This window comes from Octopus sinensis, linkage group LG2 (assembly GCF_006345805.1).
Source record: "Octopus sinensis linkage group LG2, ASM634580v1, whole genome shotgun sequence".
NCBI classification, from domain to species: domain Eukaryota; kingdom Metazoa; phylum Mollusca; class Cephalopoda; order Octopoda; family Octopodidae; genus Octopus; species Octopus sinensis.
In genome coordinates this window covers 22795486-22821003 of record NC_042998.1, presented here as the reverse complement: position 1 = coordinate 22821003, position 25518 = coordinate 22795486, and the positions used below count along the sequence as shown (strand labels likewise).

Genomic DNA, 25518 nt, shown 5'->3' with positions numbered 1-25518 from the left:
TGGGTATGAAACTCCCAAGCTTATGATCATTAACCAAATACCCTATTCACTAAGCCACACATCTTGTGTGTATACATTAAGTATGATGCATAGATGGCTATTTTTTTGGCTAATACTGCTTCATGAAATATATATCAAATTTCTGTTCAGCCAGACAGTTACTCACAATGTCAGTGAATATTTTAATCACGCATCCTAAATCAGAGATGATAAATTCTCACCTGAGCATCAAGGTGGCCATGAGCATGTGCCACTGAGAAGGTCCAAAAAGACTAAAATGCATGTAGCATTCTCATTGGCCATTGCTGAGATGAAGCTTTGCCTTCTGATATTTATTGTGTTTTTAACATATCATGTCCATAAGAGATGTTATTTTAGGACAAGCAATGCATTAACTAGCCTATTGACATTGTTTATGCATTAACTATGATATATAGGTGGCTATTTTAATAACTGAGAATGTGACAACTTGTCTATTATGTGCCAGTGTAGATGTAAAATCATAATGATGATGTTTATATTTCTACAATTTTGTTAGCAACCAAGATGTATTTCTTTCAAGGAACTACATAAGTAGAAACACACACACACACACACCACACACACACACACACACACACACACACAAACACACATACACACACATATACATATGCAGTTAATTAGATTTAAGCTGTGTGTGTTTGTGATTGTGTGTGTGTTTCTGTGTGTTTGTGCATAACACATTTGTATGTTTATGTATTTGTGTATGTGTGTTTGCGTATGTGTATTTGTTTATGTGTGTTTGCGTATGTGTGTTTGTGCATGTGTGATTGTGTGTTTGTGTGTGTTTTTGCATACGTGTGTGCATAACACATTTGTATGCGTATGTATATGTGTATGTGTGTTTGTGTATGTGCGTATGTTTGTGTGATGGTCTTGTCTACTTAATATCGAGGACAAGTGAACAAGATTTCATTTAAAATGTAGAGATTACTAGCAGCGGACATTAATGTAACACACCAAGATGGAGAGAATATTGCTTGAGTGTGTAAACAATTGTTGGCATTGGAAAATCTCAAGAGTCTCAGCCATAAATCATCAAAATATATAATATCCCTTGATGCAGGAATTGGTTGGGAAAAAAAAAAAAAAAGAGCAGAGTTCAGAGATATTCTCCAGATTCTTAGTCATAAAACAATAAGAGATAATATCGCTCATTGATTTAGATATTCAGTGTTTGGCAAAATTATGGGGGGAAATGAGATTAGAAAGAAAGAAAGAAAGAAAAGGAGAGCGAGAGAGAGAAAGAAAGAACGAGAGAGGCAGACAGACAGACAGAGAGAAAGAGCGAGAAAGAAAGAGATAGAGAGATCAGAAGCATTTACGTGAAGCAGTCTCTATGTTGTTCACTGTTCTTGCAAAAGCTAATACAACATCCCTCTCGCTACCAGCTTGAAATAACCACAAATGATTTCCATTCTTATGGAAAATAACATTGTAGGATTTTCCAATCAAGGCTAAAGAAAACTGCTAATTTTTTGCCTTGTTTTTCTTTCTTTTTGTCTCTGTTTTTCTTTGTCTTTTTTTCTCGTTTGTTTTTACCAGTAGCACTGCTTCCATTTTTATACAGAACTTGACAACCTGATAATAAAAGCATTTGATTGCCAGCTGATGCAATACTATCATAATTGGAAATCTACTCTGCAGCACTTCTGCTATCGGTATCCAGTGAAACGCAGGTAAAAATCTCTAAATTGGTAGTTGCACAACTGTAGGTCACCAGGTAATACTCAGTAACCTGTTGCATTCAATGGACATCATTTAAGATTTCATTTCCTTGCACTGATTCATGTAAGAATATACCTGACTGATTTCCCTATTGTATATTTTGTCACATACAACATATACGATTTAAGAGTGGCACGTAAAATGCATCATCCGAACGCGGTCAAGGCCAGTGCCCCATGACTGGCTCCTGTGCCGGTGGCATGTAAAAAGCACCATCCAAACATAGTTGATGCCAGGTTCACCTGACTGGCTCCCATGCCAGTGGCATGTAAAAGGCAGCATCTGAATGTGGTTGATGCCAGGACCGCCTGATTGGCTCCCATGCTGGTGGCACATAAAAAGCACTATCCAAATCTGATCGATACCAGAGCTGCCTGACTAGCTCCCGTGCTGGTGGCACATAAAAAGCACCATCCGAATGTGGTCGATACTAGTGCCCCCTCACTGGCTCCCATGCTGGTGGACTGTAAAACGCACTATCTCAACATGATTGATGCCAGGCCCGCCTGACTGGCTCCTCTGCTGGTGGCACATAAAAAGAATAAGTGGCAGGTTTAAACAAACAAGTACAAGGATCAATGTGTTCAATTAAAATTCTTCAAGACGGTGCTCCAGCATGGCTGCAGTCTAATGACTAAAACAAGGAAAAACATAAAAGCAAATCTAAATAATAATAATAATAATAATAATAATAATAATAATAGTGTAGACATTCACTCACAGATGATGCTGTTAACAAGAACTGGATTCAGTTGGGTTTTGCCAGCAGCAGGGCTTGAGGAAATTGAACAGTTGATGAGTTCATGTCTCTTGAAGAAGATATTCATTAGCTGCCTGGCCATTCTGCGTCCATCTATTTTGCCTTTTTTATCATAAGCCTTCTTCCTTACACCATGGAGTTGCTCATCATATATATAGATACTTGATCCTGGCAACAGTTCCTTCATCTGTGAAATAAACAGATTATCTTAATATAATAAACGAGACAAAAAATTAACCGAAGCGGATTAGAATAATTTTGAAAATTTATTTCATGCAAGAAATACTACAATACGTTTAATTCTTACAGTAAACAGTGAGGTAAGAAGCTTGCTTCCCAGGCAAATGGTTCTGGGTTCAGTCCCACTGCTAATAAAAGTGGGAAATTTTTTACATAATTCCAATTGACATATTAATCTGGAGGTAAAAGACATGATAACATTAATTTTTTCGCTTTTAATTTACTTGAAACAAATTTTTCGACTCCAACTAAATACCTGATTTCCAGTTACTAAGCATTAGGCTTCATTAGTGAAGTCACCCTCACACAGCAATTCATGACTTGCTCAAAAATTAGAATTAGAAATACGGTATACCAGTAAAGTGAAGTTTGCAACAATGATTTCTAAGGGTGTTTGCTTGAGAAACTTCCATTACAAGGCAAACAGCAGTTCTGATGAAGTTGATGCTGATAAATCAAGCAAACAGAGACCAATCAAACGGATCAAAATAATTTTGACTGCGTCTGGTATGAGAACCTCCTAGCTAAGCTGCTTGGTATAAGCTTCATTAATTTTAACCTACTGGACTGAAAGCTTCCTGTCATGCCATACCATCATGCAATCATATCTATTTCTTTATTGCCCACAAGGGGTTAAACATAGAGGGGACAAACAAGGACAGACAAAGGGATTAAGTTGATTAGATCGACCCCAAGTGCGAAACTGGTACTTAATTTATCGACCCCGAAAGGATGAAAGGCAAAGTCGACCTCGGAGGAATTTGAACTCAGAATGTAACAACAGATGGAATACCGTTAGGCATTTCACCCGGCGTGCTAACTTGTCTGCCAGCTCGCCGATCATACAATCATACCATCATAGCATAGAGGTCTCTCTGACTCACATTCTGTCAACTCTGACTTGCACCAAGACTTGGTTATATCATCCACGTTCCAGCAGAACCCCGTGTTAACAGTGAAAGAATTAGGGGTTGATTCAAGGATGGTTACTCTACTCTTTTACTTGTTTCAGTCATTTGATTGTGGCTATGCTGGAGCACTGCCTTTAATCGAGTAAATTGACCCCAGGACTTATTCTTTGTAAGCCTAGTACTTATTCTATCGTTCTCTTTTCCCGAACCGCTAAGTTACTTGTTTCAGTCATTTGACTGTGGCCATGCTGGAGCACTGCCTTTAATCGAGTAAATCGACCTCAGGACTTATTCTTTGTAAGCCTAGGACTTATTCTATCGTTCTCTTTTACCGAACCACTAAGTTACTTGTTTCAGTCATTTGACTGTGGCCATGTTGGAGCACCGCCTTTAATTGAGCAAATCGACCCCAAAACTTATTCTTTGTAAGTCTAGTACTTATTCTATCGTTCTCTTTTACCAAACCGCTAAGTTACTTGTTTCAGTCATTTGACTGTGGCTATGCTGGAGCACCGCCTTTAATTGAGCAAATCGACCCCAAGACTTATTCTTTGTAAGCCTAGTACTTATTCTATCGTTCTCTTTTGCCGAACCGCTAAGTTACTTGTTTCAGTCATTTGACTGGTCATGCTGGAGCACCGCCTTTAATCGAGTAAATCGACCCCAGGACATTCTTTGTAAGCCTAGTACTTATTCTATCATTCTCTTTTGCTGAACTGCTAGTTTTACGGGGACGTAAACACACAAGCAAACAGAAAGCAATCAAACGGATCAAAATAATTTTAACTGTGTCTGGTATGAGAACCTTCCAGCTAAGCTGCTTGCTATAAGCTTCATTAATTTTAACCTACTGGACTGAAAGCTTCCTGTCCATGCCATGCCATCATGCGATCATACCATCATAGCATAGAGGTCTCTCTGACTCGCATTCTGTCAACTCTGATTTGCACCAACGCTTGGTTATATCATCCAGGTTCTTCCTCTTCTACATTAACAGCCTGCTTGGAGTCACTTCTGAAAATGTTCATTCCTGCACAGATGATACCATTCTTCACAACCAATGAAGGAGCCTGAGAGTCTAGCTTCAGGAATTTACTTCCTATTCGTGTTTGCTTTCTTTCTTTTTTTTTCTTCTTTTGCCCTTACTTCAGATAGGTTGTGTGGGTTAAGCTGACACTGCAACCACACAGTTTAGGGTTCAGTCCCACTGTGCAGCACCTTGGGCAATTGTCCAAATGTCTTCTACTATACCTCCAGGTCAACTAATGCTATGTGAGTGATTTTGGTAGATGGAAACTGTGAGGAAGCCTGTTGTGTGTGTGTGTGTATGTGTGTGTGTGTGTGTGTGTTTATATATATATATATATTTATCATCATCATTGTTTAACGTCCATTTTCCATGCTAGCATGGGCTGGACAGTTCGACCGGGGTCTGTGAAGTCAGGAGGCTGCACCAGGCACCAGTCTGATCTGGCAGTGTTTCTACAGCAGGATGCCCTTCCTAACGCCAACCACTCCATGAGTGTAGTGGGTGCTTTTTACATGCCACCAGCACAGGGGCCAGAGGAGGCTGGCAAACGACCATATATATATATATGGTTCAAATTTACAGAAGAAACAAAAGACAAAGACGGGTCTAGGAACAACAAGCAGGTGTATTAGTTTAACAGTCGGGAAAAATGGAAAAGTCTTTTACCTTTTGAGCCTTTGCTCTCCAGCAGAAAGGATTGACAGGGAAAAAATGGAGAGAGAAAAACTATGCAGAGTTCAACAGTATGTGTGTGTGTGTGTGTAAGTTTATGTTTATTATCCTCAAAACTGCACCACTACTACCACCACCACCACTGTTGGTTTGTTTACATTCCTGTAACTTAGCTGTTTGATCAAAGACACAGATAGAATGGATGGAAACACTCCGTCGGTTACGACGGCGAGGGTTCCGGTTGATCCGAATCAACGGAACAGCCTGCTCGTGAAATTAACGTGTAAGTGGCTGAGCACTCCACAGACACGTGTACCCTTAACGTAGTTCTTGGGTATATTCAGCGTGACACAGAGAGTGACAAGGCCGGCCCTTTGAAATACAGGTACAACAGAAACAGGAAGTAAGAGTGAGAGAAAGTTGTGGTGAAAGAGTACAGCAGGGATCACCACCATCCCCTGCCGGAGCCTCATGAAGCTTTAGGTGTTTTCGCTCAATAAACTCTCACAACACCTGGTCTGGGAATCGAAACTGCGATCCTATGACCGCGAGTCCGCTGCCCTAACCACTGGGCCATTGCGCCACCACTACAGATAGAATAAGTATCATGCTTAAAGTGGAAGTGATTTCTTTGTCTAAAACTCTTTAAGCTGGAGCCTCAGCATTACTGCAGTTTAGAGACCAAAAAACAAGCGAAAGAAAGATCGTCATCTTGCATACGTTCAAATCAAGCATTAACCATACTGTCTCACCATTCTTGGAGGGCCAAAAATAGTTATGAGAACTGCCGCTTTCTTGGAGAGGCAGTTGGATGGAACTTACACTCGCCTCCTTATGAGAGCTCAAAATCTCTCGTGGAAGCGTCATCCAACCAAAGTACAAATATATGGGAAATTACCACCTGTATCATCTCTTGTGAAAGGTAGAAGAGTCCAGTTTGCTGGACATTGTTGTAGAGATGAAAACAAGGTAATTTCTACTCTTCTCCTCTGGAAGCCATCTACTCGTGATACCAGAGGGCACACACTCTACCCTGATGTAATCTCCAGGGATACAGGCATCCAGCAACAGGACCTCCGTAATGCTATGATGGACCGCGAAGTCTGGTGTAACATAGTAAATTCCATTGTCTCGACCACGGTCGAACAATGATGATGATGATCATGATCATCATCATCGTTTAGCGTCCGCTTTCCATGCTAGCATGGGTTGGACGGTTCAACTGGGGTCTAGGAAGCCAGAAGGTTGCACCAGGCCCAGTCTGATCTGGCAATGTTTCTACGGCTGGATGCCCTTCCTAACGCCAACCACTCCGTGAGTGTAGTGGGTGCTTTTTACGTGCCAGACGAGGCTGGCAAACAGCCACGATCGGATAGTGCTTTTTATGTGATGTTATGGAGTAAAAAAAAAATGTCTTCATTCATAGCAAACATCAAACTTTGAAATACAATTTCATTCTCAACGATAAACGTGTGTTGTTAACTTACACTGTATTTGTCAGCGATGTCTTTACTGAGGAAACCAGCCAAAGGTCGGTCACTGTTTGATGCGATACTGTCATTGCTGCTACTGTTGTGTGGACAGGTTGGCAACGGAGTCATCGGTGCCAAATTTTTATCTACAGCATTTGTATAGGTTAGCTGTAAGTCTGGAATTAAAAAAAGAAAAAGAAGACAAAAAAAGGTCATTATGAATCTTGAGAAATTTTTTAAAGCAAGAAAAAGAAATTTTAAAAAGATTAAAATGAACCTGCTCAATAAATTACACTGGAGATAAATGAAAAAAGAAAAAAGAAAAAAAAAACACAACTCAAACCAATGTAGTAAACAGTTCAATCAGATTTATCTATAACTGTTCAACTATGAAAGGTTTAAAGATAGAGAGAATATCAAGAGAGAATATCTAACAGTTAAAGCATAAAATATGGTTTTAATTTTTGCATATAATTTTCCATAATATATTTTACATAAGATAATAAATTATATATATATATATTTATTTTTTAGCATAAGTAAAGTATTTCAGAAGTTTTTCACATTTAAGAACAACTGAGATTTGAATTAAATCAATATATAGCAGCCTTGATTCCTCAGAAGTTATTGGAAATTGCCATTAACCATGCAGAAGATTGGAGTTGCAAACGAGTGAGGCAACATGCTATTTTAGCATGTGTGTGTATTTGTATATGTCTTAATAACAGGAAAGATGTTGTTGTTTTTGTTTGGTCCTGCTTCAACCCTGATCAAACAAACCTGTGATCAAAGGTATTCCTGTTTTCATCGTCATGTTCTTGTGTATGTCTACAACCACATTATTTAGTATGTAGTTTCGTATTTGAAGACAGAAGTGTATGACTTGAGGGAAATTCAGCTGCCATTTATAGCCTGGAGAATAACTGCACAGAGGCTCACTCAAAAGAGTGACAGTACTGCAGATATGTCTACTGTAAATCCTCAAGTATAATCTGCAATTTTTTTCCAAAATTTAAAGGTCAAAATCCCTAGTGTGTACTATATACGAGGTTAAAAATGAAAAATATTTTCTAAGCAATGTCCGAGTCTCTATTTGCTGTCCGGCAATGTTTATTCAGATGCATTTTGTGATGTCAGGCGCGAAAATACATTAAGCTAAGCCTGAAAGCAATGAAGTCATAAAAGAATCATCCATAACTTGCAGTAAGCAACATTTATTAAAATAAAAGTATTCAGAACACAGAATAACATGTAACAAAAACAATTTGCAAACATATTTACAATTCCCATATAACAGTTAAGAACATCACCATTATTGTATTACGCATGCGCGGAAGTGTTTGTTCGACTAGGTGCTGCTGGCTTAACTACGCACAACTCAAGTCAGAGAAGGGGTGCGTATTATACACAAGGTTAAGGTTTTTCAGAAGTACAGGCCCCTAAAAATCCCCTGCGAATTATACTCAAGGGCAGACTATACTCAAAGATTTACGGTATATGTTGGTTTCAAATTTGGACACAAGGCCAGCAATTTCGGGAAGGGGCTAAGTCGATTACATCGACCCCACTGCTCAACTGGTTCTTATTTTATTGACCTGAAAGGAAGAAAGGCAAAGTTGGCCTTGGTGGAATTTTAATTCAGAATGTGAAGGCTGATGAAATGCTGCTAGGCATTTTGCCCACTGTGCTAACGGTTCTGCTAGCTTGCCCCTTTAGATATGTCTAATGGCGGTGCCCTAGCATGGCCACAGCTTGTGAGCTGAAACTAGATGAAATAAAATATTAAATATATCAACTGTATCAAATCAGATTGCCATCATGAACTATACTCTGTAAAGGACCAAGAGGATGATATTCTGGTTTCAATAATTATGTAGGTGATCTTTAAGAACACATGATTAGAATGTGATTAGAATGTCATGTGATTAGAACACGTGATTAGAATGTCATCGCAAAGCAGATTCTTCAAGCCAAGCTAACTGGCAGGAAACGTAGGGGTAATCCAAGAACAAGATGGTTGAATAATATTCATAGTCTCAGTTGGTCATCCTTGGGAATCCAGCTGGAAAGTGTAATAGCAAACAGTTTCTTCTGACAGGACCCTATGGAAGAGGTGCCAGAGAGCTCTACCCCACCTCCATGACTTCCCTGAGGAATAGTGGCCAGAAAAAAAAAATTGATGGATTTTAAAGAACTACATGCAACTAGGGAACAACTAGTTAATATTTCGGAAAAAATTTGTCCTTTGCTGTAGTTTGTAGGGAAGAGTTTTGGGAATCAGGTGGAGTCATTTGACAGCTGACATACTTCATTATGTAGCTTCACATTACTGTTAGATTTTTAGCATCAGAATTTCCTTATTTCATCTGAATTATATGAATCATATATAATATACATATGAATAATATATGGCGTGTCCTAGAACACCGGCGATAATAATTAATTTTATTGTATCGCATTTGACTTTGTTTACGTATTTTCTCGATAAATTTTTGAGCGTTAGACGATATACCAGTAAACCCTATTTTGTCGGGTACGTTCTGAGTCTGCGCAGTGATTTGAATAGTTTAGAAAGAGCAATTTAATAGACGCACGTGCCTCTATTAATGTGCGCTTCCCATAATAACAGGAATCTTACTGAAGAGCCTACCTGAGTAAATAAATATTACTTTTATTGCTGAAATAGGTGAAACTGCAGTCTAAGAAGGACTAAGTTTGTAAAAGTTTTTAATTTTCATCTCATTAAATTTATCCAGCTTTTGTGTATCTAGTTCACACTTCGCCTTTTAATGTACTTATATATGAATAATATATGGCGTGTCCTAGAACACCGGCGATAATAATTAATTTTATTGTATCGCATTTGACTCTATATATATATATATATATATATATATATATATATATATATACACATATATAATATATATACATATCATCATGATCATGATCATGATCATATATATATATATATATATATATATCTATATATACATATACATATATATACATATACATATATATATATACACATTATATATATATACACACACATATATATATATATATATATTATATATATATACTTTGATACTTTGATACTTGATAGGTTTCGGCCATTATTGGCCCAGGCCATGTCTAACTTAATAGCACCACCTGGTGAAGTCTTTCAAGTCAGAATTTGGGCACTATGGCCCACTCAAGTAGAGAGTTATTGTTTACAGAGACATATCCGGGTGTAGGGGGTTTATCCGGGATTTCTTGAAGGAATCTGTCCAGAGACTTCTTGAACCCTATAGGGTCAGTTTCTGTTTTATATATATATATATATATATATATATATATATATATGTGTGTGTGTGTGTGTGTGTGTGTAAACATATGACTATGTCTGTATGTGCACACGTTTTGTGGATGTGCGTGGGCGCGTGTATGTTTCCTAGCTAATTAACCGTAAAATATCTATTGTAATTCAAATTTAAAAGTATAGGCCAATCGAATGCATCTGTGAAAATTAATACCATGCAAACAGAGGAATTTAACTTATTGCATATATATGCAGATATCCACTTGCCTTGGATGGTACTATGGTGGTGGTATTAACTTTATTGGCTTTTTGTGAAGTGACACATTTTAATATTTTGAACTGTTTAATATATATGCCTGCTTTGAGTGTGAGTGTGTCTGTTGTGGTTTCTTGATGTTGGTTGAGGAGCTGTGGAGTTCAATATGGAACATTATTGTGTTTGTTGATGTATATTGATTTATATTGTTTATATTGTATTACGCATGGCTCAGTGGTTAGAGCGTCGAGCTTACGATCGTGAGGTTGTGAGCTCGAATCCCGGACCGGGCTGCGTGTTGTGTTCTTGAGCAAGGCACTTTATTTCACGTTGCTCCAGTTCACTCAGCTGTAGAAATGTGTTGCGACGTCACTGGTGCCAAGCTGTATCGACCTTTGTCTTTCCCTTGGATAACACTGGTGGTGTGGAGAGGGGAGGCTGGTATGCATGGGCGACTGCTGGTCTTCCATAAAAAAACAACCTTGCCCGGACTTGTGTCTAGGAGGGTAACTTTCTAGGTGCAATCCCATGGTCATTCATGACCGAAGGGGGTCTTTACCCTTTATTGTGTATGTATATATATATATGTAAGAATATGAGTATGTATGCACTCATATTTATATTTATATGTAAATTATTTAGGGTTTGTACTGATACTTGCATTAGAATCTCTGAAGAGGCCGTAAGATATTCTTGTTAATGTCTCATTTATACCTGCATTATATGGCTAATAGGTTAAATGAGACATACCTGTCTTCATGGCCGAAACAGCTGTAAGCTACAATGTAAATGTATTTTTATGTCTTGTTATATTTATTTAGTTATATCTCACCATATTGATTGTAATTATTGTACTGTATAAATGTATAATATCATTGCTATTGTGTAGTGTTTTAATATAGTATATGATTCGGTATTATCTGATGGTTGATGATTGATTTAGATATATTTCTCTATTTTCTCATTTGGTATATACATATATATATATATATATATATATATATATATAATATATATATATATATATATATATACACACACATATATATATATACACACATGCATATATAATATATATATATATATAATATATATATATATATATATATACATACATATACATACACATATATACACACACACTTGTGCTTTCACAGAAGCTAAAATCACTTTAGTTTCATCGACTTGCTTGTTCTAGCTATCCTCTGTGGACTGTGCAAAAAGGTATTCATCTGTCAAATGTGATGCACAGGGAATCTGGTAATAGCGTGGGATGTGCATGTGCATGCCTGTATGTGTGTGTCTGTGTGAACACATGTGCGTGTGTGTGTATGTGTGCGTGTGTGTGCATGTTTGTGTGTGCTCTATATTGTGTCAGCGTGTTATGAAACTGAATGATGTTCTTTGGGTACAGTGACATGTTTTATTTGGTGTTATTGTTAATCAATTGTTATGTGTGCATCGCAGTAAGGTCGTGCATGCATCAGCTGAAGAGACACTCCGCTTATCCAGATAGCTTATTGTATCTTTACAATCTACAACAAAGACAGGAAGTAGTTTGTGATGGCGAGTTTGAATTCCTGTTGGATGGAATCCATTATTTTGGTGACATTGATGTCAATGCAAGGTTCTAGACATAAAGAGATTACAATAAGAGGAACACAAAAAAAGAAAAAAAAAAAAAATGAAAATAAAAAAACAAAACAAAACTAAACAAAAATACTCTATTTGATAGCTGATGTTTTCCAGATCATTAATATAGTATTTAAAAACAATCATAAACTGTTGTAGTTGTTAATAAAGTTAATACGAATTCATGTGGAGAGGTCTGGCAGAGAACCAAAACAAAACAGAAAATAAGAAATAAAAAAGGCATTTGAATGGATTTGTTTCATTTAGGAAAATATGTTAACTCCTATGTTGAGTCACGTATGCTAAAACATTGATGTTTTCTCTTATTGACCATTTCCATTATGACATTTAAGATTTTTTCCTCCATGATAACCAGAAAGAATTTTTATGAACTTATCTTCTGCCAAGATTAAGTGATAACATTACCGGCCACTTTGTTTTCCTTTTGACTCTGAAATATCCTGTACCCCTCCCTCCCCCCATCCATCCATCAATCCATCTCTCTCTCTCTCTTTCAATCTATCTGTCTATCTATCTACCAGATCATCTATCCATCTATTTATCTATCAGATTACCTACCTACCCACCCACCCAGCCATAAAAAACCTACCTACCAACCTACCTACCTACCTACCTATCTATCTACCTATCTGTCTATCTATCTATCTATCTATCTATCTATCTATCTATCTATTTATCTATCTATCTATCTTTCTGTCTGTCTGTCTATCCGTCCGTCCGTCCGTCTGTCCGTCCATCCATCCATCCATCTATCTACCTATCTGTCTATCTGTCTATCTATCTATCTATCTATCTATCCATCTAGCTGTCTATCTATCTGTCTATCTATCTATCTCTATCTATCTATCTGTCTATCTATCTATCTATCTATCTATCTATCTATCTATCTATCTATCTATCTATCTACCTGATCCATCCATCCGTCTGTCTATCTGTCTGTCTGCCTGCCTGCCTGTCTGTCTGTCTGTCTGTCTGTCTCTCTCTCTCTCTCTATCTATCTATCTATCTTTTCTTTCTTATTTTAATATTTTTGTTTACTTTATCAAGGAAACCAATAAAAGAACAAACCACCACTGTAAAGTTGTCTGTTAAAACAGATAGAGAGGTAAAGATTGTGTAGATGTCTATCTCGCACACACAAACACACACACACACACACACACAAACACACACACGTTTCTTCTTTCAATTCAGATAATACACATAAAATTACAGACCCAATCTTTGTTATCTGTGCCTATCCGTCCCTCTCTCTCTCTCTCTCAACCTTAAACACACACACACACACACACACACACGCATAAATATAAAGAGAACAGAGAAAGAGGAAAAGAAAGAGAGAGAGAGAGAGAGAGGAGAGAGAGAGAGAGAAAGGGGGAATCTATAGCTTCAAACTAAAAGACATGGCACGATCATTCTTAAAGAATTTGTTTTCAACTCTCATATCACAATATCAGATGGTCAAAGTATTTACTTTAGCCTTAAGCAACTTAATTATCAATAAAAGAAAGAAAGAAAAAAAAAAAGAACAAAGGAAAGAAGAGAAGGAGGAAAATAGTGATTATCGAATTAAGTATGAATGATAACCTTATGGAGTACAGTATTGTTTTTAAGCTCATATTCACAACCCCACCACTTCTTCGTAAAATGCATATTCATACACACACACATATATAAACGTGTGTTGTGTCTATCGTCTGTGTGTGTATGAATGAGTGAGAGAGAGAGAGAGCGAAAGAGAGAGAGAGAGAAAGAGAGAGAGAAAGCATGTGGATGTTTGTTGTCATCATCATCATCATCATCATCATCATCATCACTATCATCATCACCATCACCATCATCATCATCATCAACATCATCAACATCATCAACATCATCGTCATCATCATCATCAACATCATCATCATCACCATCCTCCTCCTCCTCCTCATCCTCCTCCTCATCATCACCACCACCACCACCGCCACTGTCACCACCACCACCACCACCACCACCATCATCATCATCATCATCACCATCACCGTCATCGTTGTCGTAATCATTACCATTTAACATCTTTTTCCTCGCAGGCATGGGTTGGATGGATTGACAGGAACTGGCAAGTCAGAAGACTGTGCCGAGCTTGACTGCCTGCTTCCAAATGGTTTCTACGGCAGGATGCCCTTCCTAATACCAACCACTTTACAGACTGGTGTGTAAATATACAGAGAGAAACGGACCTACAAACAGACAGGCAAATGGATACTCTTTTAGATGCTTCAGTCATTTGACTGCAGTCATACTGGAGCACCACCTTAGTCGAAGAAATCGATCCCAGGACTTATTCTTTGTAAGCCTAGTACTTATTCCATTGGTCCCTTTTGCTGAGCCACTAAGTTTTGGGGACATAAACACACCAATATCAGTTGTCAAGCGATGGTGGGGGGACAAACACAGACACAAAGACACACAGACATAAATACATTTACATATATATATACACATGACGGGCTTCTTTCAGTTTCTGTCTATTAAATCCACTCACAAGGCTTAGGTCAGCCCAAGGCTATAGTAGGTGAATTATATATATATATAGAGAGAGAGAGACTGAGAGAGAAGAGGATATAGAATTGGTTGAAGAGGTAGCCTTGGAAAGGCTGATCTTGGGAACTTGAACTTCATGGAGAAAATGATAAGAAACCAGGATGAATGGCAATATGCAGTTTTTGAAAAGATCCATCCAACCCAGTGAAACTAACTTCTGGAAGCACAGTGTGTGTGTGTATATATATATATATATATATAATATATATATATATATATGTATGCAATCACCATGCTTGATTGCTAAATCTACAAATTTTTTTTTTTTCTTTCTGTTTATTTTCTCTTATTCCTTTCTGTTGAAGAGCTTAGGCTCGAAACGTAAAAGACTTTCTGACTTTCCCAAATATCAAACTAATACACCTGTTTGTTGTTCATACATCTGTTTTCGTCTTTTGTTTTTCTGCAAATTTTAACTATATATATATATATATATATATATATACGTATACACACACACACACACATACACACATATATAAGGATGTGTATATATATGCACAACTGGGTACGTCATTCAATTTCCATCTAAGGACCCCACCACCATCCATTATCTCTCTAATTGTAACTTTTCCTTGATGCCATTAATTTTTCTCACTGTCTGGAACTTTTTCACTTGATATCAATCCTTCATCATTAACAATGTCATCTCTACCCACATTTTGCATTGATCACCCATCTGAGAAATATCAAATTATCTTTCCTTCTCCATCCTGATATGATTCTTACTCTCCCCTAGTTCTATGCCTGTTCCCCCCCCCTCTCTCTTGCCTCACTCTTAGGATTTATCAAACCAAACATTATCTCTCTCTCGTGCACTAACTTTCTCTCATCCTTCTTCTGTCTGCTATATTGTCATTACTACTATGCTGCAGTTTACCCCCATGCATTGTTGGTCACCACCTACTCATGATCGACACTTCATTATGATTACAGGCAAGTTCAGCGCAAGGAAAGTTTACCAAAAAAATATACCGATAGTATCTCACTATTAATAGTTAAAAACTATTTTATTGAACAAGAATTGTGAAATGATGACGTTGAACTTTCCCTGCAGTGAACTGACGATCGCAAACTTTCCATGTGGTGAATTGATGACAGTGAACTTTCCTTGTGGTGAACTCACGATGGTGAACTTTCATTGTGGTGAACTGGTGACGGTGAACTTACTGGACATGCTTCATTACATCCATCCTTAAGTCCTATTCAATCTCTTTAGTTGTTACCTGCTCTTCCCTACCTCCCTTACTTTATCAATCCTCCACTCTTAGTTTTCATTCATCATATTTACACTCTGTCATCCTTTTCCCATATCTCTCACTCTCCCATACACTCCTGCAACCTCAACCAAGAAACAGATACCAGTTTACATGATTACCACTGGCAGATCATTTTCAGTGTGACTGGATACAAGCCCAAGTTATTTAATGTCCCGGAAAAGAACAGGGTGGCCATTGCTGGAATGTCGTTGATCATGAAAGATATGTGGGATTGTTCATCATCATCATCATCATCATCGTCATCATCGTCATCATCGTCATCATCGTCATCGTCATCATCATCATCGTCGTCGTCGTCATCATCATTTGGTGAAAACTAGGCAATAAGGCCAGGTCAACAGTAAATGACCTTTAGCCGTTTTCAGTAACTGGATTGTGGTCATGTTGGGGCATCACCTTTATGGATGTCCTTAATTAAATCTTCTATCTACCAGGTGCTTGTAGACCGGTATTTATTTTACCAATCTCAAGAGGATAAAACTCCAACTTTTACCTGGAAAGGATTTGACTTTTCAATGTAAACTGACATAACTAAATCTCACAAAGTACTTAGTCTGACGCTCAACCAAATCTGCAATCCACCAGACAATTAAATATTGAACAAGGCCAGTGCATGACAAGTTACTTACTTTAACGTTCCAAAGAGGCAGAGCTGAACTTTGGCAGTAATTAAATTCAAAGGCAGAGACATTAGCATGCTGGGCGAAATGCGTAGCCGTATTTCATCTGCCATTACGTTCTGAGTTCAAATCCCGCCGAGGTCGACTTTGCCTTTCATCCTTTCGGGGTCAATAAATTAAGTACCAGTTACGCACTGGGGTCGATGTAATTGACTTAATCCGTTTGTCTGTCCTTGTTTGTCCTCTTTGTGTTTAGCCCCTTGTGGGTAGTAAAGAAATAGGTATTTCGTCTTCCATTACGTCCTGAGTTCAAATTCCACCGAGGTCGACTTTGGCTTTCATCCTTTCGAGGTCGATAAATTAAGTACAAGTTACGCACTGGGGTCGATGTAATTGACTTAATCCATTTGTCTGTCCTTGTTTGTCCCCTCTGTGTTTAGCCCCTTGTGGGTAGTAAAGAAATAGGTATTTCGTCTGCCACTATGTTCTGAGTTCAAATTCTGCCGAGGTCGACTTTGCCTTTCATCCTTTCGGGGTCAATAAATTAAGTACCAGTTACGCACTGGAGTCGATGTAATCGACTTAATCCGTTTGTCTGTCCTTGTTTGTCCTCTCTGTGTTTAGCCCCTTGTGGGTAGTAAAGAAATAAGTATTTAAATTCAAGATGAAAAGGAACACAACTAAATAACCATAGAACGTTCTGTCTGATGCTCCAACGATTCTACCAGCCCACCAGCTAAATAATTCATATATTGATTCTATCATTAATTAATTCATATATTCTATCATACATTACATAACCATTCATGGATATTCCTGTATTTCTTTCTCCAATCACAATTTTTTTCTTATTTTTTCTGTATCGACTAAAGCTATTGAGAAAAGAGAACACATTAGTCCCTCACCTCCGTTAAACATGATCTAATAAAGAAACTTCAATATTGTCGCTCTCAAACTGCTAGAAATTACCTCCACACTGTCTTAGAAAACTAAGGACACATTGGATGATGCAGTCTAAGATATACTATTCCACCACCACCCCCAAAAAGGAAAGACGAGATAGTCACAACAGGATCTGATCAATCAGGGTTGGCCAGGGATTTCACTACAACATTAGGCTATTGATAACATTTTCTAAACCATCTTAATGAATTGTAAGTCATCTTAATAAAGTCTAAGCCATTTAATAAATTCTAAGCCTTCTTAATAAAATTTAAACCATCTTAATAAGTTCTAAGCTGTCTTAATAAATTCTAAAACTTCTTAATAAATTCTAAGCCATTTACAAAATCAGATTACTGTACTATTGTTAGTCTCTAGAAAGCTACACTGTTACTTAAAACATTAATTTATGTATGTTACTTGCATGTGAAGAAGAGATACATCAAATAGACATTTGGTTATATAGCGTCCTTCAAATATAATTTACTAGCAGTATCGCCTGGCGTTGCTCGGGTTTGTTTCGACCCTTTAGAATTGGAACTTTTGAAAAGTAAAAATTTTGCATTGTTATTCTCTTTAAGTGAACATTTTTGTTCTCTTTAAGTGAACATTATTCTCTTTAAGTGAACATTTTTCTGATTGAAATACACCGAAAAATGGTGACACAGCCGTCAAAAAATCGTAAAAAATAGGGATTTTCATAGAAAAAAAGCACCTTTTTGATGTATATAATTTTTGGTGTTAACATGGTCCGATTTGAATTTTATTTTCTACAGAATGAAGAGCAAGCCTTCTTCTATCATACTCTCAATTTTGGTCAACTTGCGCTGCAGTGTCTCGGAGGAGATAGTGTTAGTTGAAGGCTACCAAACCTGCCATACACAGACAACTTCAGCTTTATATATATAGATTTGAATCCATTCCTGACTGTATTTTGAATAAGTACACTGCATAATTACACTTATTTGTTTTATCTTTAACGAGTTTTGGTCATTAGACTGTGGCCATGCTGGGGCACTGGCTTCAAGAATTTTTAGTTGAACGAATCAACCCCAGTAGTTAAATCTTTTGCAAGCTTCATACTTATTCTATCATTCTCTTTTGTCAAACTGCTAAATTATGGGGATGTAAACACACCAACACCTGTTGTCAAGCAGTAGGGGTGGACACAAAGATACACACATACATAGATTCACATACATATAGGGAGTGGCTGTGTGGTAAGTAGCTTGCTTACCAACCACGTGGTTCCAGGTTCAGTCCCATTGCGTTGCAGCTAGGGCAAGTGTCTTTTACTATAGCCTTGGGCTGACCAAAGCCTTGTGAGTGGATTTGGTAGATGGAAATTGAAAGAAGCCCATCATGTGTATATGTTAATGTGTCTGTGTTTGTCCCCCCAACATCGCTTGACAACCGATGCTGGTGTGTTTACAGCCCCGTAACTTAACGGTTCAGCAAAAGAGACCGATAGAATAAGTACTAGGCTTACAAAGAATAAGTCTTGGGGTTGATTTGCTCGACTAAAGGCAGTGTTCCAACATGGCCACAGTCAAATGACTGAAACAAAAGAATAAAAGAATATACGATGGGCTTCTTTTAGTTTCTGTCTGCCAAATCCACTCACAAGGCTTTGTTCAGCATGAGGCTATCATAAAAGATTATGCAGTGGGACTGAACTTGGAACCATGTGGTTGAGAAGCAAACTTTTTATCACAAAGCCTTGCTCAACATCCTTCTTTACATGCTAGCATGGGTTAGCATTTTGCAGCCAGACAATCTTCCTACTGTCAACTGCCACCCATTTTCCACACTGTAATAGTTCAGCCAATCTACAAACATGGATTAATAACTTATTAACCCCAGAAGGATAACAGCAAAGTTGGCCTCAGTGGGTCTTGAACTTAGAATGTAAAGAACTACAACAAATTTTACAGGTCTTTTTAACCAACAGTCTAACAATTTTGCCAGCTTCCCACGTTTCTCTTGGACATCCTTGATATTGTGGAGGGGAAATTTGTTGCAGGGGAAAAGACAAAACTCACTTAAAAAGGAAAAAAAAAAAGACCCCATGACTTCTTCTAGGAGAAAGACATTCCAGAGGCATTTGCATGGTCAAGTATGACCAATGGAGGCTTTAGATAAGTTGGAAAGGTCATGGATGGAAGACTTTTATCACAGCTTTGTTTGATCAGAACAACAACTACCATTATTATGCTGAAAGAAACTTTATGAGTAGAGTAACAACATTCCTTAGGGACAAAGGTTTTGTTGTTGCCCCTTTGAACTGTCCTATCTTCTATGGCATTATCTGATGCATTGATGTAATTCCTGCTTCAATGAGGTAACCAGAAAGATGTTCAGAAATCATTGATTGTATAAATATGGAATGCTTAATATAACATAATTATTTATGTAGAACAAACCTAATTTTTAAAACCAGATTTCTAAACCTAAATATTAGGGATGGATATAGGATGTGAGAACTAAACGTTACTCATTTTGTTGCGATGACAAAATACAAGTAATTTCATTGTATTGGTTTGTTAAAGCTAACTGATGTGTAAAGAAGAGTTAAAATCACGATACTACATTTTTCTATAATAGTAGAAATTTATTAAATATTGGTCCATGGATTTATTACTGTGAAATTACTACACAAAGCAAAATATAATACTTTCATTAGTGCAAATACTATTTGAGTTATTTAATGCAAAATTTAAATTGATAAATAATCAATAAATTAATTTAAATTAATTAATAATCACACAAAGATTATTCATAAATATTGTCATTAGCAAAATATAAATATAAACTGAAAAAAAATAAAGAAAACTCCTAAAACTATTATTCCCAAAATTCTGTAATTATTATCATAATGAACCAGCACAATTAATTTTTCTATTGAAAAAACAAATGTATTTGATAATGAAAGTATTTATGTGAAAATGTTTACATTCTGTATTATGTCTTTTGAACTCGTCCAGTCTGATAGGATTTCAAGAGGCTGACTTTACAGAAGATATAATTTTTTTATAGATTACACCAGTTCAAAATTTGCTTATTGTTTTGAGGATACGTGAATATTTTTCAAAGTATTTTAGACAGCAATTATAATAGATCTAACTAAACACACCTTTTTTCTGTACATCATAATATAAAATGAATAAATAATAAATAAATAAATAGATAAATAAATAAATAAATAAAAACTGTGTACATTATACACGAGTGATAGTTACTGAGATTTCATAGCAAATGACCAGTAATGCTCATTATATGCAAGTCTGCAGTATATATGAATAAATATGGCATCAACAATAAGATGACATTGAGAATAATGAATACTACAGATGTATTAAAAACTATATCATCTCACTAATAACGTGATTTTCAGCAAGAAAAAGAAGAAAAAAAAACCCCAAAAAACAAAATCATTTTTAAAATACAGTTGTTAGTGTTGTTGTTGTTGTTGTTGTTGTTTTGTTCAGTCCCAGGTCAATCGTCACCAAGCAGATCAAAACATTCGTCTCTCTCTACCAATATTTTGAAAACATAGCTGAACTTAATACATTTAATGTAAAAACAGTTTTTACATTATGTTCTTCTATTTCGGTGAGTCCTCTCAAAATACAACGGAATGCATTAGCATCTTTAATGCCGCACTTTTCGCTTTCTCAATCTTAGCTACGAGTATTCGGTTCTGTTTACCGCTAAACCAAACTTTCATCATCGGCAGATGACTAGCTGAATAAATGTAATATCCCAAGATACAGTGATACAGTCACTAAAATTAGATAGATATATGTATACGTAAGGTCATATATTAATTATAGATGCAGGCATACAACCAAATATTCATGGTTATTATACTTGATCAAAACTGACTAGCTTTAGAGTGTTAATATACATACATACAAACATATGTATATATATATATATATATATATATATATATATGTATATGTGTATATGTATATATAAATATATATATATATACATATATATATATGTATATGTATATATATATATATATATATATATGTATATGTATATATATATATATATATGTATATGTATATATATATATATATATAATATATATATATATATATTATATATATGTATATATATGTATGTATGTATACATATGTGTGTGTGTGTGTGTGTGTATTACATATATATGCGTGTTCAAGTTTAGCATTGCAGCTTAAATGGCTGAGTTGAATGTAGTATCTAAAAGCGTGCAGATACAATAATGCAGATTTTGATGAAGTCAGTGAAAAAAGGTATATTTATGCGGTATTATTACAGAAGCAAATTTAATGTAAGCAAACAAAGATTTTAAGCTACGAGCCTCAAGGCTCTGTGTTCAAAACCTGCTTTTAGTTGACTTGAGTTTCTTCTTTACCGATTCAATAAATGAAATACTGCAGATTTTTTTTTTAACTAATCTGCCTTTATTTTATACCCATAAGTAGAATACAGGCATGTCAAACATTTATTAAAACTCACACATTAGGAAAACTACTTGCACACAAACACATGCACATATTCATGTACAACAACTATACATACATACATACATACATACATACATACATACATATATTTCAATATGTGACCACGTGTGGATTGTTGGCAATTTTTTTTCTCCGTCTTCCCGTCCTTGGACCCTCCCTTTTTCTATGTTTCTGACGAAGAGCTCCGCTCGAAACAGTAAATCCTCCTTCTTTGTTTCCTTTCCTGAGCGTCCAATAACACTATATTTGTTCCACGTCCTTGCGTTGTTGCATTTTCTCTTTGTTCATGTTTGGATTAACTATACATACATACGTACATACATACATACATACAAACAAACATACATACAAACAAACAAACATACATACAAACAAACATACATACATACATACATTCATACATACATACATACACACACACATACATACAAGCATACATACATACTTACATACATTCATACATACATACATTCATACATACATACACACACACATACATACAAACATACATACATGCATACATATATACATACATACATACATACATTTATACATACATACATTCATACATATATACATACATACATACATTCATACATATATACATACATACATACATACATACATACATTCATACATATATACGTTCATACATACATACATACATACAAACATACATACATACATACATACATACATACATACATACATACATACATACACATATATACATCATCAGGTTCATCATCATCAACATCACCAGCACCATTTCAATATCACTTTTCCATATTTGCATGACTCAGGCATCATTTATTGGGGCACATTGTCTATGGCTTGCTACTTGCCCTGCTGTGAACCCTCACCAGTTTCCAAATAAGGTAATATCTTATCAATGAAGACTGGAAATGAAAGACACAGTTTGCACAATGGCGACATATATTTACAACTATCAGATGATGTCAAGGCAAGGACATAGTAAAACACACACACACACACACACCCACACTCACCCACCCACACACAAGGCTTAATACTCAACACTCCAGCTGAATTCAATTCGTCTCCAGTCGAAAGACGCCTGTTGTTAAGTCCTGTTATTATTATTATTGTGTTTTTGTATTTATATTCGTATTATTTTATTGTATTTTTTGTATTATTTTTGTATTTATATTCGTGTAACATTGTCCGTTTTTCCATCCTTGTTTCGTATACATTCGATCCTTTTTCCAAGGAATCTAATGCTCTTAGCTTAGTTTTCCCTTGGGGCTGGACAGATTGGAGCAATCTCAAGATTAATCAGCCGAAATTGTTAGGATGATCCGGTTCTTGACTGAAGATTAAAGGCTTCGAAAGACCCGTCCGTGTTTTTTGCATCGCCTATTTGGATGTTTTGCATTCTATATATACATACAAAGGGTTTCTTCCAATTTCTGCCTACTTTGCCTTTCATCCTTTTGGGGTTGATAAAATAAGTACCAATTGAGCACTGGGGTCAATGTAATTAATTAGCCCCCCCCCTCTACAATTTCAGGCCTTATAAGAGAAAAGATTTCTTTTTTCAAGGTGGTGGGCAGGTAGAATTGTTAGCAAGTCAAACAAAATGCTGGGATCAATGTAATCCATTGTCACTTCCCTTCAAATTTATTGGCCTTGTTCCAAAAATTAGAAACACACACAGACACACACACGCGCGCGCACACACACACACACACACACACACATGCACACACACACATACGAATGACAAGCTTAGTTTTCATCTAGCAAATTTACCGATAAGGTTTTGGTTGACTTCAGGCTATAGTAGAAGACAATTGCCCAAGTGCCACAGAGTGGGACTGAACCTAGAACCATGTGGATGGGAAGCCAGCTTCTTACCACACAGCCATGACTACCTTATACATATATGTATATGCATGTATTCCGCCGAGGTCCACTTTGCCTTTCATCCTTTCGGGGTCGATAAATAAAGTACCAGTTACGCACTGGGGTCGATGTAATCGACTTAATCCCTTTGTCTGTCCTTGTTTGTCCCCTCTATGTTTAGCCCCTTGTGGGCTATAAAAAATATATATATGTACATGCATGTGTGTCTGTGTGGGTGTAATGTGGATGCATGTGTGCATATGAATGTATATTTGATAACAGGAGTATTTAATTAGTTAATTAGTTAATTGTTTCAGTCATGGGATCTAAATTCTAATCAGAGGCAGAATATATAATTTAAAAAATGGCTTCTTTATGCAACTGCATAAATTCTTTATTTTATACTTTCAATGTAATGGGAATGTATTTAAGCTACTTTCAAACAAAGATCTATACATGAGGATTTAACATGGAGGAGAATGAAAACATCTCTTTTTTTAGTTTCACTTTTGAATACCAAACAAAACTTTATGAGATGTTATATATTATAATAGCCTTTCCTTCTAGAAGAGCTGTCAGTTTTCTTCAAGATTAGAAAATACAAATACAAATGCACACACACACATGTGTGTGTATATATGCATGTATGTTTATATATAAATACATAAACATGTGTGTGTGTGTGTGTGTGTGTGTGTGTGTAATATATGTATGCATGTATTTATATGAAAGTGACCTCAAAGAGTTTTAGCACAAAGTACCATAAAAAGAGGCAAAGTGAATGCAGCTATGGTTAAGCAATGTATCAGAATGGCAAGTTAAAAAGATTGGAATTAGATAAAACAAAACTAAACCAAACCAAACCAAACCAAACAAAACAAACAAATAAATATAAATTTAAAAAAAAACGAACAAAATAAATGAAGAAAATGGTTGGTTAGAGACATTTATACTGATTCCAAAGTCATCTATAAAGCTGATATTAGTAAATATTGCATTATAAGAAACAAAAAAATCAGTGAGATGGAACATTTTTGAATAAATGTTAAAGTTGGAAAATATGAACAAAACATAGGAAAACACTCAAAAAAAAAAACAAGGGGGAATAAAATAACAAAAACAAACAAGACAAAAATATATTGGCCATTAGTAGTTTTGAAAACACTGTAAACGGTATGTAAATAAATATACATGGCTACTTCAGACAATTTAAAGAAACTAACTGATAGACACATTTTCTGTACCCTTTGATCGATTTAAGTTTTCCAAAATTACAAATATTGTATAAGAAAGACTTTGAATTGTTGTACATCTAAGAAAAAACATCAAGTGATATCACTTTGAGTTTGTGAACATTTTATAATTTGATATATTACATTCATGCAGGAGCAGATGCGGTTGCATGGTTTTAGGTTCAGTCCTACAAGTGTCTTGTATAAACCCTGGGCCAATAAAAAGCCTTGTGAGTGGATTTAGAAGACAGAAATTGAAAAAGCCCAATGTATACACATATGTATATGTGTGTATATAAATATATATATATATATATATTGTGTATATGTATATATATGTAAGAATATGAGTACGTATGCACTCATATTTATATTTATATGTAAATTATTTTAGGGTTTGTACT

General features: G+C 36.1%; 1 protein-coding gene across 2 annotated transcripts in view; it reads right to left on the bottom strand.

Moving 5' to 3' along the window:
* LOC115223641 (A-agglutinin anchorage subunit) overlaps positions 1 to 25518 on the bottom strand; it is a 220059-nt gene that overhangs the window by 2304 nt on the left and 192237 nt on the right. For both annotated transcript variants that reach the window (XM_029794333.2, XM_029794338.2), the window contains 2 exons: positions 6871 to 7031; positions 2492 to 2717 (listed from right to left, as the gene is read on the bottom strand). In XM_029794333.2, coding sequence (XP_029650193.1) covers positions 2492 to 2717; positions 6871 to 7031 — 387 coding nt within the window. The remainder of the gene's footprint in view (positions 1 to 2491; positions 2718 to 6870; positions 7032 to 25518) is intronic.